This window comes from Lycium ferocissimum, chromosome 4 (genome assembly GCF_029784015.1).
Source record: "Lycium ferocissimum isolate CSIRO_LF1 chromosome 4, AGI_CSIRO_Lferr_CH_V1, whole genome shotgun sequence".
In the NCBI taxonomy this organism is placed as follows: Eukaryota; Viridiplantae; Streptophyta; class Magnoliopsida; order Solanales; family Solanaceae; genus Lycium; species Lycium ferocissimum.
Window position 1 is genome coordinate 45,896,781 of NC_081345.1, and position 19,673 is coordinate 45,916,453.

The 19,673-nt window shown below is 32.6% G+C and overlaps 3 protein-coding genes across 4 annotated transcripts; 1 reads left to right on the forward strand and 2 right to left on the reverse strand.

The window, feature by feature from the left end:
- Nucleotides 1-649: 649 nt before the first annotated feature.
- LOC132054777 (heavy metal-associated isoprenylated plant protein 41-like) lies at nt 650-2,119 on the reverse strand. Its single transcript, XM_059446747.1, has 3 exons — nt 1,963-2,119; nt 1,736-1,820; nt 650-1,001 (listed from the first exon to the last, which is right to left on the reverse strand). Exons 1-3 carry the CDS (start codon nt 1,966-1,968, stop codon nt 727-729), a joined length of 366 nt encoding a protein of 121 aa, XP_059302730.1. The 5' UTR covers nt 1,969-2,119; the 3' UTR covers nt 650-726.
- Nucleotides 2,120-6,214: 4,095 nt separating this feature from the next.
- LOC132054779 (heavy metal-associated isoprenylated plant protein 46-like) lies at nt 6,215-8,218 on the reverse strand. The gene is made up of 2 exons (XM_059446748.1): nt 7,554-8,218; nt 6,215-6,712 (listed from the first exon to the last, which is right to left on the reverse strand). Exons 1-2 carry the CDS (start codon nt 7,726-7,728, stop codon nt 6,483-6,485), a joined length of 405 nt encoding a protein of 134 aa, XP_059302731.1. The 5' UTR covers nt 7,729-8,218; the 3' UTR covers nt 6,215-6,482.
- Nucleotides 8,219-10,830: 2,612 nt separating this feature from the next.
- On the forward strand, nt 10,831-15,151 carry LOC132053297 (GDSL esterase/lipase At4g10955-like). Of its 2 annotated transcripts, none has more exons than XM_059445258.1 (2): nt 10,831-11,263; nt 13,954-15,151. In XM_059445258.1, exons 1-2 carry the CDS (start codon nt 11,091-11,093, stop codon nt 14,951-14,953), a joined length of 1,173 nt encoding a protein of 390 aa, XP_059301241.1. In that variant the 5' UTR covers nt 10,831-11,090; the 3' UTR covers nt 14,954-15,151. The 2 variants fall into 2 exon arrangements, with proteins under 2 accessions (XP_059301241.1, XP_059301243.1); XM_059445260.1 differs by lacking the exon at nt 10,831-11,263 and adding an exon at nt 11,603-11,959.
- The last annotated feature ends 4,522 nt before the right edge of the window (nt 15,152-19,673 follow it).

Below are 19,673 nucleotides of genomic sequence, written 5' to 3' on the forward strand. Positions count from 1 at the left end.
TTGCATATTTATTTTATGGTGACTTAACACAATGAAACTATTTTGGAAAGTTGCATCCTGTTTTCCCTTTGGAAATTTGTAGAGTTTTAGTTTTGTTCACTTGAATGTAAAACTAATGTTATAGACTGGTGTGTTACTTAATTAAAAGCCAATGACAAAGTGTGTGTCTTTAAGATAAGTACGAAACCATGAATTGGTAACCTAAACTCTGTAGCCTTGATTTGGTAAATTCAGGAATTACAGGCTGCTCTAGCTAGCTTAATATTGTCAAGAATTTTTTACATAATACAGGAACATGTTCATCTTCAATATATTTTTTTCTTCAACATTTTTTATATATCAAAGCTCTCTTCGATATTTCTTTTATAGAAAATAACGATGCAACTTGAACTTAATGAGTTTTATGTAAATACTACGTCAAATAGTTCTCTGTCTTGTCTTGGGAAATGCATTATTCGAATTGGATTTGAACTGCGACTTGAGCTTAATGAGTTTTTATTTATATCGTCAAACAGTTCTTTTTCTTGTCTTGAGAAATACATTGTTCGAGTTGGATTTGAAACAACAAACAACTCTGGAATCAAAGAGATGTTTAACTTTTTAGAGACATCAAATTACATTAAGCGTGCGTGTATCCACACCATCATGAATGAAATTTGAAAATTACATGATACACAATTACACATATAGCAATAGCACCTAAGTCTATTATGCATTTTTTAACATTCACATAATAGAGCAGCCCTGTTGATATGAATCTCTAACTTCATAAGCATGATATTGAGGGACTACATAATGAGACTGGTAATTATATGGTTGCCACAGCATCATGACATCTTGGCTCTTATTTTTGTCACCAACAGCAACAGGGCCAAATGTGACAATCTCAGCCAGGCCAAATTTTTTTCTAAGCAAATTGGCCAGCACCACTGCATCAATCTGCTCACCCACAACTTCTAATTGGTTATTTTCTTGTCCTTGTATGGTTGCTGATTCTACCCCTAAAGGAAAATTCAAGAAGATTAACATCAGAAGGAAAAAATATGCGGATTCAAGTTTTGAATTTTATGGAATTGAGTTCAAAATTCTATCTCAATTTCTTTAACTTACTGGGTTCAACCGTTCAACGTATACTACTTGTACTTATTTATTGAACTTTTTAACATATATATAAAATTTTAGCTAAAACTGCTAAGTTCGAATGAACTCAAAACTCAAATGCTGAACACAACATCCACCCAAGGCAGGCAGACAAGTTTATTATTACTGGTGGAAGTCCATCTCAAACACGAATATTATGAGTTCAATTTTTACCTGTCTCTTTTTCTCTTCCTAGATCCCAAATACTCTTCCCTCTATTTCATTTTATGTGATATATCTTTCGTTTAGTTAGTTCCAAGAAGTATGATGTCTTTTCTTTTTCAGAAACCATATAAATTTAGCACTTTTCATAAAATCCTTTTATGATTTAACTTGTTAGGACACGCTCGTATAAATTAAAAGTATGAACATTATTCCATAAGGAGAGGGAGAAAATGAAAAGACACATAAAACTCTCACCTCCATTTAGTTAAAGAATAACTTTGGTTTATATGTTTAAAGTCTTATTTAATTTTTAAATTATATGTTCAGTCAAATGCCTTCAAATAAAAATGAGACAGAAGTCGCCAAAATTGCAAAAAAAAAAAAAAAAAAAAAAAAAAAAAAAAAGAAGAGAAGAGAGAGAGACAAGCACCTGGCTGAGAAACCGCAATCTTGAAGGCCTTGGAACGAGATTTATGATCGTTCCCATTCATGGATAATTGAATAACCACCTTTTGCTGCATAACTCAGAAAAAGAAAACATTAATTATGTATCAGAAACTAAAACAAAGAGTTAGTAAATATTAGTAGTAAACTATTATACATATAAGCAAAGAGTCCAGGAACTTCTTTTTTTGAATTAAATACAGAGGTACATACCTTCATATTAATGGATAATTGCTTTGTAAAAGAGACACCACTTAATGTGTTTGTAATTTTTTTGAAATGTAGTGAACTTTCCAATGCCAACGAATTAGATTTTCCAATATCCAGGTACTTATATAGACGGTCTTGTCCGTTATGAAATTCAGTGATTTATTCCTGTAAACATAATTATGAGGGTGAACATTTATTCGGTCCAATAAGGTCAACAATCATCAACTGCAATTAGAAAAAGAAGAAATGGTCAACATGCCAACTCAAGAATTTTCACGGGAGAGCTTCTTACTTCTATTAACATAGATAGTTAAACAACCAAAGGATGTGGACATGTGATATAGTGGATGAGACTGTTTTTTCGTTAAATAGAGGTCTTAAATTTGAGTCTTGAGTATGGAAAAATCTTTGGTAGTGAACGCTTCCTCCAATGAGTCTCACGCTGCGCGAATCTGAATTTAGTGTATGAAAAAAATATTTAGTAGGGAACACTTCCCCCGAATGAATCCTACACAGACAAAATTTGAATTTAGTCGGGTTCCAATGCGGATACCGATCATCGGGTGGGAAACAAAAAAGACACAGATAGTTTGGAGTCGGTTTCAGCCATAATATTTTGAAAATCACTCTCCAAGCACCACTATTGGTACCAAACGGAACTTAGAACGTTGGTAATATTTATGTATTACTATACCTAATTGTTTATAAATCAAAATTTTGCACTTTTTTCTTTAGAGTTTGAAGCAATTCTAATATGCTATCTTTATATTTAATATGTTTAAAATTATATTATTATTTTGAAAATGTTAAAAGTCTTATACTTATGGAACATACGTCTAATTAGTTTAACCATTGTGTTCCATATAATATCCCGAAACCTTTAATTAAAGGTGGAGAGATCAATCAATCTCATCATATCATTTGATTGTTTTTTGGGAAAAGGTGTAAATATACCCCTCAAATTTGCAATTTAGAGCAGATATATCCCTCTTTAAAAAAAATGACACATGTATACCCCTGTCGTTACACTAATGGCGTAAATACACCCTTTTCACTAACGGAAATTTTTTAAATCAAATAATTTACTTTTCTTTTTTTATTAAAAAAGGCCACATGGCTTAAAAAAAATAGGTCTACCTGTGTTTTTAAAGCCACGTGGTAATTTTTTCTAGTGGGTCGGATCTCGTTCGTTTAAAAAAATGGGTAATTTTTTTTTAAAGCCACAGAGATATTATTTTAAATGAACCCACTAGAAAAAGTCACACGGCTTTAAAAAAAATCTACTAAAAAAATGGGTAAACTTATTTTTTAAAAGTCATGTGACATTTTTTTAATTAAAAATAAGTTAAATGATTTTTTTAGAAAAATTCCATCAGCGAAAATAGTATATCTGCACCATTTGTGTAACGGCAGAGATATACATGCACAAATTTTTTAGCAAGACATATATCTGCTCTAAATCACAAAATTAAAGAATATATTTGTATAACGGCAAATACACATGTGCACCTTTTTTTAGCGAGACATATATCTCTTCTAAATCACGAAGTTTGCCGTTGTTTTACACGAAAAGTCTCGTAAGGCAAAGAGTGTATGTCCTGTGTCGTACTAGTTAGGACATAGAAATGTCAAAAGTCCGACATTCCAGAGAAACATTCAAGTGGCGTTAGAATCGGTCAAACTTTTAATACCGACCATATCAGTTTGCTAGTTGAATTTCCACAGAAACAAAGTGCTAAACTTTTTTCTGACTTGTACACAATCAAATCACTTAGAAGATAATTGCTATTTAATATGATTGATTGCATATATAGCTTATAATCCATGATTTAAGTTAGAGGATACGGAGTTTGGAACAAAAAAATGAATTTGTACAACTTATCCTCTCTTCAACTATTATCTCAAGTCTCAACCATGAAAATATTTCTTTTCCTTGGCCTAAGATTAAGCTATTACTCCCTTCGTCTCAAATTATCTGTTACTAAAAATAATTGTCTCTAATTATTTGTCGTTTTAGAAGTTCACAATTAATTATCTTTCTCCATTTTTTCCTTGAATAAACATTAAATGGAGAGAGATTATAACTTATACATAAATAAGGGTAAAAGTAGTCAAATACCCCTTCTAATTAACATTTAAGGAGCGTGTAAAATAAAAAAACGATTGATAATTTGAGACGGAGGGAGTATTACTCAAAATATTTCATTTGTTTTAATTGATTATTTGGTCAATTCAACTCTATCATTTTCGTTGAACCCACACAAGACTGTGAATTGAGATATGTATGAAAGCTTAAAATCTAAAGAGAGAGAATTCCAACTTTTAAGGCCCTACATTCCCATCGCAGTCGTTCTAGTCCCTTTGGGCGGGCGGGTTGGGGTGGGGGGTTGTTGTGGTTCAAGATTTAAATTGTGTTTGGTGTAAAAATATTTTCTGGATTTCAGTATTACATGCCTTTGCCCAAAGATAAAATCAGATCAATATCAGATTAAAATAAAGTATAAAAGTTAAAGCCAACTAATAAACGTTTGATAATTTGGCATTTTTTTTTAAAAGATTTTTCAAAAAACACTTTTGGCTAAAAAAAGCCATGTTGACCATTTAATTGAAAAAGCACTTTTGAATAACAATATTTCATTTGTTTTAATTGATTATTTGGTCACTTTTCAAAAACTAGCTTTTTTTAAATTTTCCAAAATCATAAACACTTATTTTTCTCGTTGCAAACACCTCACTTTTTTTTAAACAAGACTGTGAATTGAGATATGTATGCTACAAACAAACTTAAAATCTATTTATTTAGAGAGAGAACTTCAAATCTTTTCTACCCCAAACAATCGAACATTCTACCGCTGGATCTTCTGCTACTTTTGTTGATATTGCTCAAAGTTCAATATTCTTGAGCCCTATCCGGCACACATCACCAAATAGAGAAGTAGTAGTAGGGGTCTCTAAGACTAAATTCCCAAAATTGAAGAGGGGGCATTTCATAATTGTCATAGACCAATGGTTCTATGATATATCGGATTAACATTGGGATTAAAAGAAACTGCTTATTCAACTAAGTGAAAATGTGAAAGCCTATTTGTTGTGAATCTACTAGTCCAAGCACTCAAATATATTCCACCATGAATAACCGAATATACTACTGCAGGATCTTCCGCTACTTTTATTATCATTGCTCAAAGTTTAATATTCTTGAGCCCCATTAAGCACAACATCACCGAACAGATAAAATCAAAATTGAATCAATATCAGTACTATTATATATCGGATCAATATTAGGATTAAAATAAATTGCAAAAGCAACTAAGTCGAGGCTTCTAGTTTATTATGAATCTATTGGTCTGGATTCTTGAATCTATTTCACCACGAACAAATGAATGTACTACTGTAGGATATTCCGTTGCTTTTGTTGTTATTGGTCAAAGTTCAATTTTTTTTTTTAGAGAAGTAGTAGGGATCTCTAACTTCCCAAAATTGAGTAGGCGGTATTTCATAATTGCAACAGACCAATGGTACTATTATATATCCGATCAATATCAGGATTAAAATAAATTGTAAAAGCTACTAAGTCAATGCTTCTTATTTATTGTGAATCTACTGGTCCGGATGCTTGAATCTATTTCACCACAAACAACCGAATATACTATCATAGGATATTCCATTGCTTTTGTTGATATTAGTTAAAGTTCAATTTTCTTGAGCCCATTAAGCACAAATCACCAAACAGAGAAGTAGTAGGGATCTCTAACTTCCCAAAATTGAAGAGGGGATATTCATAAATGCCTTAGACCAATGATACTATTGTAAATCGGATTAATATCGAAATTAAAATGTTACGGTTGCCTCAAATTTCTTACTGTTTATTCTGCCCCGTTATGTCAACATATTCCAGTCCTGTCCAAGTGTTTCATGCTCCAGTTCTTTATTTAAGACTTGGTCAGTTCTTCTTGGCACTTGACAATTTTAGGACAGTTGAGGAGATCATGGTGAAGATTGTGCAGCTTACTGGCCAACTGTTTTTCTGAAAGTGGAGCCAATTTTTCTGGGGCATTTTCTTTTATGCTTATATACTTTTTCTACTGCTTGAAGTAGAAATATAGTAGGAATATACTGAGGTTTCTTTTTGTCCTATTTCCTGCATTTTCATGTTCTTGAGGCTTCATTGTACTCTACCTTCTATATAGTGAATTTTGCTCGTCGTTGCCCGTGATTTTTTCCCGACTTGGGTTTTTCCACGTTAAATCTCTGTGTCGTCTATTGCATTTTCAGATTTCTTTCTCGATTATTTACATCTGTCTTGTTTTGATATATACGAGTTCCTAACATAAAATAAACTGCAAAAGCAATTAAGTCAATGCTTCTTATTTGTTGTGGATCTACTGATCCTAACGCTTGAATCTATAATTACCACAAATAACAGAAAATACTATTGCAGAATCTTCGGCTACTTTTGTTATTATTGCCCAAAGTTCAGTATTCTTGAACCCCCATTAAGCAAATCACCAAACAGAGTGGTATTAGGGATCTTTAACTTCCCAAAATTGAAGAGAGGGTATTTGATAATTGCCATAGACCCATGGTACTATTGGTTTTTCCTCTTTCTTCTTATCCACTGGGCCAACACTCACAACCTCAGCAACGCCCACTTTCTTCCTTAGTATAGTGACCAGCTCTGCTGCATCAATTCCCACACCGATCACCATTAGCTCATTCTTTTCTTCCCCTTCTATAGCTACTTTCTCTACCCCTGCAAAATGTTAATCATACAAAAAGTTAGTCTATAGTAATTACTAGTAGTAGTTAGTCTATAGTAATTACTAGTAGTAGGGATCGTTTTTTTAATAATCATTTGGTATTCAGAATTCATTAGCTCGATTAATACAGATTTTTGTTGTGTAGGTCATCATAAAGAAGGAAGGGGTCCCGATCAGGAGTTTCTCTATTTTCATGGCTCCAACTCAAAATTTCTGATTAAAGGTAGAAGTATCTTATCCGTCCCACCACACGCCTTAACAAATGGCGTTTTATCTGATTCTTTCTTTCGTACTAATTTGTGTACAAACTTTGTTGATATGTAAGATGTCTCTTTAATTAGTGGCGGAATCAAGAATTTATGTTAGATTGGTTAAAAAAACTACTAATTATAATTGAGATTCAAATTTTTGAACTACCTTTACCAGTATTCTGGAATATTTCCTCATATCAACAGGATTTATTAATAGTTTACACATTAGAAGAATTCTAGTATTAACCCTTTCTACACTATAATTTTCAGCCAAAAGAGATTCAATTGACTAAACACAAAATTTAAGAATGTAAAAGAAGACTTTATCTTGTAGTTTTAAGTTAAAAGTGTGTATATAACATGTCAAAAATAGCCTTTGAATCATGTGGGTTTAAACAAGTCATGTCATTCCTATAAAGGAGAGTGCCATTAAGGACAAAATAAAAGTATTGAAATTTAAAAATAATTAAGCAAGTACTAATAATTTTGCTTTACTTTTCTTTTCATGTCAACAAAACTTTGCCTAAAGGAGAAATTCTATAATTAGTAAGGCTTATGAATCAGAAGACAATAATATTATTACCTGGTATTTTTGCTGCAATTGACAAGAGCTTGCTCTGATTTTTGGAGCTACAACATTGGGATTTGTACCCCAAAAAATTTACCAAGTACTTTAACTTCAAAATATCCACAACAAACTTCTTCAGTGTGGGAGGAGGGTTTCCAGTAATACACACCCTAATGACAATTTTCTGCATTAATACCACTAAAAAGAAATCAGCAAAATTAATTAGAAATGAGTTTATTGCACATTTGTCTGATGCTACCAAAAAATTATACAGTCAAACCTCTATATGACAGCGTCATTTGTTCCATTTTTTAAACCAAATATTATTATAGAGAACATATAATATAACATAACATGAAGTAGTTAAAAAAAAAAAAAAAAAAAAAAAAAAACTTGATTGTTACAATGAAATGTTATTATAAAAGATGGTTATTATAGAAAGGTTTGAATGTTATACGTACCTTCATTATTCTTCTTCAATGGATAGGATGGACCAATCTATGATAATAATAGTCTTAAAACTTCATGTTTTGGAGATTGCGGTTACAATTTTGAGTGACCTTGTTGTTGTTTTTATATTCTAAAATCATGTGGAAAAATCTATTACTGTTGTCACAACAATTACATCAAAGAAGAAAGATCACCATCCAAGAGCAAGCTTAACGTATCATCGAGGGCGGAGCTAGGTAGCTTTCGAGGGGTTCATCCGAATCCTTTCGGTGAAAAATTACACTGTATATATAAGGTTAAGAATATTTTTTGATGTATATATAGTAGATGTTGAACCACCTTGGCTTCTTCGTGTATTTGCTTCTTCATATATTTGAACCCCCTAGGCAAAAATTCTGGCTCCGCCACTGCGTATCATAAGGGTTAAATGTGATCATCTTAAGTAAATGAATTAAGTTATTAGAGATCTCATACTTTTATTTACTTAATGTCTTTAATATGGCCCTTTACGCGAGAGCCTGATTATTTTTCTTGAGTTTAAGCACGTGAATATTCTTTTCTTGATAATGAGTGACAGTGGAACTTGAACTTAGGATCTCTTCATCGCTCTGAAGGACGGAGCTACAGCTCTGCATACGGAGTCGGCATAATCCAATAGCTGTCCTTTCCTATTTTTTTGGTTTACAACCGATATTCCCGATTAATTTGGATTAGCACCATGTAAGACTCTTCAGAGGAAAAACACTCCCTATCAGAATTTTTTTCATTCGAAGTGCTCGAATCCAAATTTTTTAGTAAGGTGAATGAATCTTATTCATCCAATATCCCCATCATACCCCTTGATGGTAGTTCTATTTATCCATGACTTGCATTAAAGACAAAGACTAGGAATAGTCGAAGAACGTAAACTGAGGGTTCTCTATTTATTTGGACCGGTTGAGACGTTTGAGTCAAATATATTTGTATGTTTGTGGATATTTACTAAAACAAATTTTCATATATAATGTATATAACTGTCTGTATAGTTCTCTCATTTGTTGCTTGTGAAGGCTATTTTCTTCAGAATTAAATCCTTAAACTACGTACGAACTAGTTGATTTAATTGCTGAATTGGCATTGGAAAATAATGCAGATTCCACAACCAACTTAGAAGATTTCAAAGTCCAATTTTTTCTGTTCTTGTATGATTTTGTGGATACAAAAAACAATAATTTAATTCTAGGAAAATGGAAGTAAAACACTATAAAGGACTCTTTTTTGGCCTACACATTACAAAGAGAGTGAAGTCACTCTTCATCCCACTTAACACTGCAAGAAGTTTTTAGATGAAAATGTTATAGTTCAGGGAGATATTAACATCAATACCTCATAGTTTAAATAATTAAATTACAAAATGTGACTAATTTAAGGGGGGTTTTAGGTATTAAAACTCTTTATGAAATGATTATTCATCTTGCGATTTTTCCTAGAAGAAACACTAAATTAAGTTTTGTCACTTCAAAATCACAAATCTCGTCATAAAATTGATTAAATCTAACCAAAAAGCCAAGTAGGCATACCAAATCAGCTAAAATGCAAAGGGGCCTTTCCAAGTCAGCAACTATAGCCAAATATTTCCTCACTTAACAACCTGATGCACATAAAATACCTTACGTTAAATTTTATTAGGAATTTATCTTAAACCGGTAAACGAATGACCTGTGCTTACAAATACATTTATTTTGCTTAACTATAATCATATGTATTTCAACTTCAATAATTCAGTTAAATATGAAAATTGATATGATTTTGTGTAAATATTCTATGCAAATAAGTTTGACCAACACTCGACATTGCTCAATCATTTCAGCTTTCAATATGGCCAATAAAAGAAAAGAAAAATTAACTTAAATAACTACCCACTCAAAAAAATAGTCGATAAATATATAATATATGTTTAATTAGTGTGTATTTTTATATACTCCCTCCTCCACTTTTACTTGTCCAGTTTGAAAAATCAAGAGATAATTTAATTTACCGTTTCGTACCTATTTTACCCTTATTATTAATTATTGAGTTGGAAATTTCAAAGAATTATTAATGTTTGCACAACTTTTATAGTGTGTTTGATTGATTTCAATCATTAAATGACTAACAACAACAACCCAGTGTAATCCCACAAAGTGGGGTCAGGGGAAGATAGGATGTACGCAGACCTTATCTCAACCTTTGTGGGGTAGAGAGTCTGTTTCCGATAAACCCTCGGCTCAAAAAGAAACATAGTCAATGTAGGATTGTAAGAAAAATAGAACAATAAAATATCAAGATAGAAAATAAATGGAGCAACACATTGTAATACGTATAAGACAACCATTAAATGACTAAGTAATAATTAAGGATCATATAATAAAATTGTCATTCTATTTATGGATTCTTTAGGGGTTTGCCAAATTAATACATGACAAGTAAAAATGGACAGATGAAGTATTAATTAGCGAATATAAATATTTTTAATGGATATATCTAATGTGTAACTTCCCCAATAAAGGGATAATTTCAATTATATACAACTCAGTATAAAATATTACATCCATGTAGCAATATTTTTAATTTACATCCGCATAGCCAACTTACAACATTATACAAAATTATAAACTTACTATAGATAATGTATAAACCTTGTATAAAAGTGTATAATAATGTGTAAAAAGGCTATTTCGGGTAAATATTTTCACCAAATAGACATACAGTATTATTTTTCCAATAAAATATTTAGTGACCCTTTGAAACAGAGAGGGAATCCAAAGATATGAAAAATATGACCGTTAGAAACACCTTAAAACAAAAGCCAGACATAATTCAAATTTTACCATTAATAATCATTACTATGTAATCCAAGAATTGGATTCATCATTAATGTCAACAAAATTTAAATACCATGTAGTACAAATCTTAACAATCCAAAAAGGAAAAAAAAGGCAAACACACTTCACTTCTTCATCCTCAAAACTTCCATTTTCCTCCATTTTTTTCAGGTGAAAAAAAGGGCTATTAATTTAAAGTTCAATTTTTTTCGCTTAGACTCGTTACCTTGTTCGATTGAAGAAGTGGGGTTGTTTATAAATGGCGAAAAGGGGTTCAGATGAGATGAAAAATGAATTAATGGGAGCTGAAGGAGAGATAAAAATGGAGAATTTAAAAGAGGGTGTTGTTGAATCTCATCCTTATGCATTTCATGTATCTGGTCCAAGAAATGTTGCTTCTCCAAATTGGAGAGATCTTATTAATTCCAGTTGGTTAGTGTTTTATTCTATCTCTATGTTTATTTTCTTGATTTGCTTTCAAAGTTTCAAGTTTTAATTAGTCATGTAGCTGATCATATAGAGTGTGCTTGTTTCAGTGCTTGTGGATTTTGAATTTGAGACCCTTTCTTGATTTCAAATTTCATTATTTTTACGGTTTAACTGAAATCTACCGGAAACAGCCTCCGACCCCACAAAGGTAGGGGTAAGGTCTGCGTACACCCTACCCTCTCCAGACTCCACTTGTGTGAATACACTGGGTATGTTGTTGTAGATTCAAGCTTTAGTCCTGTAGCTGATCCATAGAGTGTGCTTTTTTCAGTGTTTGGGGATTTTGAACAGTGGATTTGAAGCCCCTTGCTTGATTTCATACTTCATTGTTTTATTAGGTTTTGATTTGGTTCATCTTGTGGTTTAACTGAACTAACTAAAGCTAATTCTAGTTGGTTGGTGTTCATCTTCTCAATTTGCTTTCAAAGTTTCAAGCTTTAATCCTGTAGCTTATCATATAGACTATAGAGTGTTTATTTGGGAGGAGATGAGAAATGAAATGGTGGCAGCTAAAGAAGAGATAAAAATGGAAACTTTTAAAGAGGGTGATGTTGTTGAATCTCATCCTTATGCATTTCATGTATCTAGTCCAAGAAATGTTGCTTCTCCAAATTGGAGAGATCTTATTAATTCTAGTTGGTTAGTGTTTTATTCCATCTCTATGTTTATTTTCTTGATTTAATTTTAAAGTTTCAAGCTTTAGTCTTGTAGCTGATCATATAGAGTGTGTGTTTTTCAGTGTGTGGGGATTTTGAACAGTCGATTTAAGACCCTTTTCTTGATTTGTTTTCAAAGTTTCAAGCTTTAGTCTTGTAGCTGATGATTGAGTGTGTGTTTTTCAGTGTTTGGGGATTTTGAATAGTGGATTTGAGACCCTTTTCTTGATTTTAGATTTAATTGTGTTTTTAGGTTTTGATTTGGTTCATCTTGTGGTTTAACTGAACTGATTCATGGCTTAGGCTCCCAGTTGAAGGATAGTTCAATTTTCAGATAGGATAACATTTTGGTTACTGGAGATTAGGATAATAATCCCCGTATAAAATTTGGTATTAGATTTATCCCATGTTTGGTTATTGGTAATGTATTTGCTAAAATCGGTATAAATTTATAATCTTGTATTACAATCCCAGGATATCCTTGTTCCTAACCAAACAAACCCTTAAAGTATTAGAATTGAAGTTAGTTGGTGTTGCTCAGCCAAGTCTCCTGTTATCTCTGAAATTATAGACAGTGAGCAATCCTCTTTTGTTCGTCTAGCTGACCGCTATTTCTCCTGACCTACAATCTTTTAGAATTAATGCATACATGCGAAAAAGAAAATCTATATAGGTGGATACTGTTAGCTGAGATTAGTTTTAGTCATGTTAGCACGTTTTCTTTAGATCCGAAGTTCTGTTTAGAAGTCTTGTAGTCTTGTCAAAAACTTATAAGGCAGTAGAAACGTAGAGAATTCTCAATTTGCTTTCAAAGTTTCAAGCTTTAGTCCTGTAGCTGATCATAGAGTGCTTCTTTCAGTGTTTGTATGCTCGTTCCAGTGCTTGGGGATTTCAAAAAATATGCATGGAAAATGGTGTTCTCCCCTCTCTCCACTAGCTAACTAACACCTCTTTCTAACTAAATTAGGACAGCTTAAGTTTGGATAGTATAACACTTAAAGGTATTAGAATTTCTCCATCAGCTTAGTTCTAATTTCTCATCTAGGGTCTAAATTCTATCCTCTAGGTGATTTTTCATTGCTAATGTTTTGACTATCTCAAATCTTTGGAGGAGAATATTAGTTGTTTCTTTCCCAAATCCAGAGTGATATTGTTGAATTCCACTTTGGTTTCCTTCAAGTTTTAGTCATGACATGTTGAGTGAAATAGGTCTTTTGGGGTGAATCGATAGCAAATCTGACTGATTCTTTAGTAGATGCATTGATAAAAGAACAAATAAGTTCCATCAAATTGTCATTTTGAGATTGCAAGACTTCTGTGGGAGTTCAAGCCAATGAGTGTAGCTAATACTTTCTACTATTCTATCTAGCCTAAGGAGGTAGAAGTTAACTTCTTCAGGATACAAATCTTGCCATGGTGATTATTTTTGTGAAACTGAATATATAAATTTGAATAAGAAATCAACCTGCTTATGGCACTCGTTATGGTAATAAACATGATATTACTTAATTCGCTACCAACATGTGTAATCACGCTGCATTAGTTTTATCACTTGTTCAATTGGTAATTTTTCTTGGTGTTCTTTGTTTTTTCCATGTAATTTCAAGAACCTTGTTTATGTTATTTTATACTTTATTGCCTCACTCATAGTTGAAGGGGAGTGAGGGGGTGTGGTGGTGGGGCGGGGGATTGGTTAAGGTCATTTTATGATGTTGATGTATGCCTTTTTGTTTATTTCAGTATTTCACTGGTGTCTTGATATTGATATATGTTAACTCCTTCACTGGAAAATCTTGTTTTTGGGCTAAAATTTCCATTGTTTAGTGTCAAGAATGAGGTAGACTCACTGGTTTTTCCTTAAGTTAGTTGAGTGATCCCTTTTCATTCTCAATGGGCAACTACTATCAACATATAATTCTTTTCTTCTGTATTGTTAGACATTGACTTTGATGCTAAATATGTAATTCAAATGGACAGGAAGGATGCTAACTACAAAAGAACTGTCATGGCCTGCTTTGTCCAAGTAGTTTACCTTCTCGAAATCGACAGACAAGAAAACAGGACAGAAGAAAACGCGCTTGCTCCAAAATGGTTAATACCTTTCAAGTACAAGTTAGTCGAGACTTTAAACGACGAAAGAGATGGATCTATTTTCGGTGCAATCTTAGAATGGGACAGATCAGCAGCATTATCCGATTTCGTACTCATCAGACCTAGTGGTGCACCGAGGGCTGTCGTGGCCTTAAGAGGAACGCTTCTCAAAAGCCAAACGATGAGAAGGGATATTGAAGATGATCTCCGTTTCCTAGCTTGGGAAAGTTTAAAAGGTTCTGTGAGATTCAGTGCAGCCCTCAGTGCTCTAAAATCAATTGCCACCAAGTATGGCAGCAACAGTGTGTGTATTGTAGGCCATTCACTTGGAGCTGGATTTGCTCTTCAAGTGGGAAAATCGCTAGCGAAAGAAGGGGTACATGTAGAAGCACATTTGTTCAATCCACCCTCCGTTTCACTTGCTATGAGCTTAAGAAACATAGGCGAAAAAGCTGGATTGGCGTGGAAAAGGCTCAAAACAATGCTCCCTTCGAAAACGGATGATCAAATGAGCTACGAGGAAAATGCACCACCTTTTCGGATAGGTCTAAAGCAATGGGTGCCTCATTTGTACATTAACAATAGTGATTATATATGTTGCTCTTACACTGATCAAGAAAATAACGGTGTACAAGACAACAATGAGGCTGATAAGGAGAATGCAAAACCAAGAAATAACGGTCAACAAGTTGCTGCTGGTGCAAAGCTTTTCTTGTCATCTAATAAAGGGAAACAGAAGTTTCTTGAGGCACATGGATTGGAGCAATGGTGGTCTGATAATTTGGAACTCCAAATGGCTATTAGTAACAGCAAACTTATTAGTCAGCAGTTGAAATCCTTGTACACTCTTCCTGCTTCTCAACTAACACAAGTGAAGCGCCAATGAATGGAATTGCTCGGACTTTTCATCATCAAGTGTGTGTTGGATCCTTCAAAAGTAGTGCAATTCTGGAAGATCCGACACTGTGTGGGGGCGCAAGTTTGGAGAGTCCGGGCAGTATAGTCATCCATCCCCTAAATAACTCATTTTCACTCCCATTGTTTCCCAACTCACCATGTTTGTGTTCATTTTTTTTGTACAAGATTATGGGATCTATTTTGGTTATACAGGTATTATAATGTATATGGATTGTTTATGCAGTGACTAATAATGATGAGATTGTTATACATGAATTTACTTACTTTAACAACACATTTTCTGTTAATACATGTATTCTTATTCCGCGTTCTATCCGCATAAAATAATTAATCGATTCTCGCATAACTCAATGCATGTATTATTTAATATTATCAACCAAATGTTTTATTAGTTATCGGTGATTATTCTTTTTTTCCTTATAGGGCCAACCAACCACTATATTCTCTTATGCGGGATTTTGTGCTTAAATTAATTATTCCAAACCATCAACTACATGACCCCTAAGAATTTTATATTTTGAAATCTATACAAAGGAGGAGCATAAAGAACACATCGTTTAGTCTCTTTATTTATGCAGATGGACGTATGCCTTTTTTAATTTAAAAAAAAAAAAAGTTGCACTAGCTTAGCCATTTCATAAAAATCATAATTTTCCTTAAATTCAAGTGACACAGTAATGAAAAAATTAATAACGCCAAAATAAATTCTGCAGGGATCGAACCCAGAATCTCTGGTTTCGTAGACCAGCGCCTTATCCATTGGGCCACAGAGTCCTTGTTGATATGTTTGCAACCAATAATTTAATAGACATCTAAGCGAATCAATGACTTGCAAGAATGATCTATAAGAGGTAGTCTTAAATTTTTGGCCCTACTTAGCATAATAAGAGTCACCAAAACTATACCTTTACAACTAATCAGAGGCTACTTGTAACTGTTAATAATAATGAAATTATTCTCTCTAAATTTTAACACATTAGAAGTTACAATTTTGGTCTTCTCAAGTTAGCGTTCGTAGTCCAATCAGTGCAAAGACCTTTGTCACTTTAAATGTTAAAGGTTTTTCTTGTTCAAATATTTATTATCATACATATATTTATGAATAACTTCTTGAGTAGAAATTGATCTTCTTTACGAAAAAAGAGTAATTGAAGCAAATTGTGAAGTTGTATGTGAGTATATATGTACTTCACTTGGCCCAAAAAGGATTGAAACCCTTACTCTGTTTTCGTTTTGTGTTTTCTTTTCCTTCATGTTTTGCCGAACTTGTTAATTACGTTGTATTATTTCTTGCAGTATTCCCGCGACACCAATAGGATTGGAGATTTACTTCATTCTTCGTCCCTTTCAAATGGCAGGTCAATTTTTCAGCTGTTTATCGTTTCTATAATTTTTGTTTTATGTTTTTTTAAATCAAAATCAACATTGAAAATAATTACGGGAATTAGAACGGTGATGTGGCATGTCAAGCAGGTCTATATTTATTTTTTTCCCTGATTTTTAAAATTTTAATCCTCATTTCAATACAACTACTCAATTATTAAAATACTTTCGCTATACATAATTATGATTATGAGTCTTAAATAAGGAAAGAGAAGGAGATTTTGAAAAAATTGCATTACGCTTTCGTTGGGTTACACTAGAATTTAATATACACCCATAACCATAAAATTAATATCAATGAGGACAATGAAAAACTATAAAAGCAATAAAGAAATATAGAAATGAGGATAGCGAGGACTCCTCTTCCTCGCGAAGATAAAGGCTTCTTTTTACAAATTCAACCCTCCTCTTAATCCTAAACATAGGGTATGGTACTGCTGTAATTTTTCACTTTCAATTCAACTTTTGTATTTTGAAGTTGCAATTTGTAACACAAATTTTGTCCGTCACATAAATATGCTTGATAAGGCACTATGTTTTCTTGAAAACTTAAATTAGGTATCTTTCGGGCTTCTAATATTGGATACTATATTTCTTTTGAAGAGCAATAACAAGATATAAAAGATTATTTGTACGTCTAATTTGAGGATGTTATTATAGGAATTATTTCAGCGAGAGAGAGAGAGAGTGAGACATTCACAAAGATCGAAAATATATAGGGATATTCATTAGATATATTTTATTGTTTGCTGATGTTTTGTTCTTGATTAGTATTTGTTATTGGTTATATTATATATTCTAGAAATTAGGATTTTACAAACTAAATTTTGTGTTGAACTTTTGTTTTCAACGTTTCAAAAGTGATATTTTATTTAGTATTTTAGAAGTTATAGCCGGATCGGATTAGTCGCTAAAAAAAGGAATCTATTTACTTTACTAGGAAATATTTATCTCATTTTCCCATTTATATTATACCTTATTTTGGAAATTTAATCCTATAAATACAACCAAAAAAGAGAGAGAGAGAGAGAGAGAGAGAGAGAGAAGAAGAAGGATGATTCAAAGATTGTAGAAATTAAAACAAAACTTTGTGTTGATTTTTATATTTTATTATTCATGAAACTAATATTATATCATAAGAAACAATAATATTTATCGCAATAATACATATAAAAAAAATCATATGTTGTTTTCGATTTCTAATTCAGTGTCTTATATGGAATATAATGTTTATTTTATGGTTCATTTCTTTAAAGAATTGAATGTTAAATCGTGATATATAGTATCATTTGGTCGATAAAATATATGATATCATCCGATTCTGGCAAATAGCACAACAAGGTACCGAAGTCAATAGTTAAACGAGGTTGAAGAATATAAGAAAGAAGCATTCAACCTTGAGAATACTATCATATCAAGAAACCCTGGATAATATTACGGTTGGGGAATGTAGATTATAAGATAAAACTGATAAAAAGTAAAGATAAATATTTTATTATTAAAATTACATAATTTAATTTTTTAATCAACCGTGCGAAGCGCTGACATTCCCGCTAGTTAAATAAAAATTACAGTGTAATTTTTAAATAATGATGATTCAAATGCAAGGATGGGTGAGATCATTTATGAAAATGTCGATTTGAAAAGCAAACAAAAAAGAAAAGAAAAGAGCAGAATTGAGTATAATCTACGACACATTAATAAATAGAATAGTTGCATCTTCTATACACAAAACTATACATCAATCTTAATAAACTCTACAACTTATTACAATTTTTCTGCTTATTTATGAGATACAGAGAGAAGAATGAAAAGGTAATAAAGATAACAAGAACCATGTACAACTTTATAGCTTGATTTGAACAATCTTGATCATGCACAGGAGACTTTTTTAGCCTCTCATGGATTCATACAAAAGATATAAGGATCTAAAATTACAGTCGTCGATCTAACAATGGGTTCGTGGTGAGTTGACATCAAGCCCTATATATATGTATTAAAAACAATTATATATGGAGTTAGATCTCAACTCAGAACTCACAACGTCGAAATTATGCCACTGTAATGCTAGTATTGCAGGATATTGGACAAATAAGAATCATTATTATCACAGATAGAAACCTGTTCTTGATGATGATAATTAGAACATGATTCTATCTCCAATAGCCATGATTCCATTTTCCTGTATTCTGCTGAAAAATCCATTTCTTGGCGTGCTATCGAACTATCCAACACTGTAATCGGTGATTTTTGGATGAAAGGTTCATGTGTAGTAAAAGATGGTGGTGTACCCCCTTCCAATGAATCTACGGATAATTCTTGGCTAGTACTTTCTTGATGAGACTTTGTCAGAGAATACACTTGCCCCTCGTCGGTCGTGTCAGAATTTTCAAAGGGGTACATAATATCCTGGATGGAATTATCCAACACGGTCACCGATGATTTTTGAACAGAGGGCTCATGTGCAGTAAAAGATGACAACATATTTCCTTTCCATGAATCAACAGGCAGTTCTTGGTTGATACTTTCTTGATGTGACTCTGACAGAAAATAGACTTGTCCCTTTTTGATCGTATCAGAATTTGGAAAGGGGTTCATAGTGTTCTGGATGGAACTATCTAACACTGTAACAGACGATTTATGGATTGAAGGCTCATGCACAATAAAAGATGACGATATACCTCCTTCTGATGAATCTACTGACAATTCTTGGTTGATACTTTCTTGACGTGATTTTGTCAGGAAATACAATTGTCCCTCATTGATCGTGTCAGAATTTTCAAAGGGGTTCATAATATCCTGGCTCAATTCATCCATCGCTTTAAGGTTCTGAGTTGGATGCTCAGATTCTTTCAGAGACTCGTGATTAATGGAAGTTGGACTAATTGATCCCTTGCCCGTGAGTTGTTGGACAAGGGTCTTGAAATTTGAAGAACTAGTGATATAAACTTTAGGTCGCAAAATTTTTATCAAGTTGTTGAGTTGTTTCTTGTTGCAAGGAATATCATTGTTCTTGGTGATCTTTTGTGATAATTGGGAAACTTGACTTGTGGCTCTTTTTCCCATGTTTCTTGCCTAGAACTAAGAAATAGGTAACTATTTTGGCTTTCACTTTCTTTGCTCCTATCGAAGGGATCCTAAGAGGTATTAATATGAAAAAATTTGAAGGCTCTTGAAAGAAACTAAGATGCATATTTCATTAACAAAAGAAGATTGGTGATTGGACATTAATAAAAGATGCCGACAAAGTGTTTCATTCTACACTAAGGTATGAAAATTAGAGTCCAGTCTACTCTTAAGCAGTA

What these genes read in the sequence shown, in the direction of transcription:
- LOC132054777 (XM_059446747.1), bottom strand. An exon ending in GATTGCGGTTTCTCAGCCAG is followed by an intron (nt 1,002 to 1,735) that starts GTGCTTGTCTCT and finishes ATTTTCCTTTAG; the next exon opens with GGGTAGAATCAGCAACCATA.
- LOC132053297 (XM_059445258.1), top strand. Translation starts at nt 11,091, where the DNA reads ATGGCGAAAAGGGGTTCAGATGAGATGAAAAATGAATTAATGGGAGCT. An exon ending in GATCTTATTAATTCCAGTTG is followed by an intron (nt 11,264 to 13,953) that starts GTTAGTGTTTTA and finishes TCAAATGGACAG; the next exon opens with GAAGGATGCTAACTACAAAA.
- LOC132054779 (XM_059446748.1), bottom strand. Translation starts at nt 7,728, where the DNA reads ATGCAGAAAATTGTCATTAGGGTGTGTATTACTGGAAACCCTCCTCCC. An exon ending in AATTGCAGCAAAAATACCAG is followed by an intron (nt 6,713 to 7,553) that starts GTAATAATATTA and finishes AACATTTTGCAG; the next exon opens with GGGTAGAGAAAGTAGCTATA.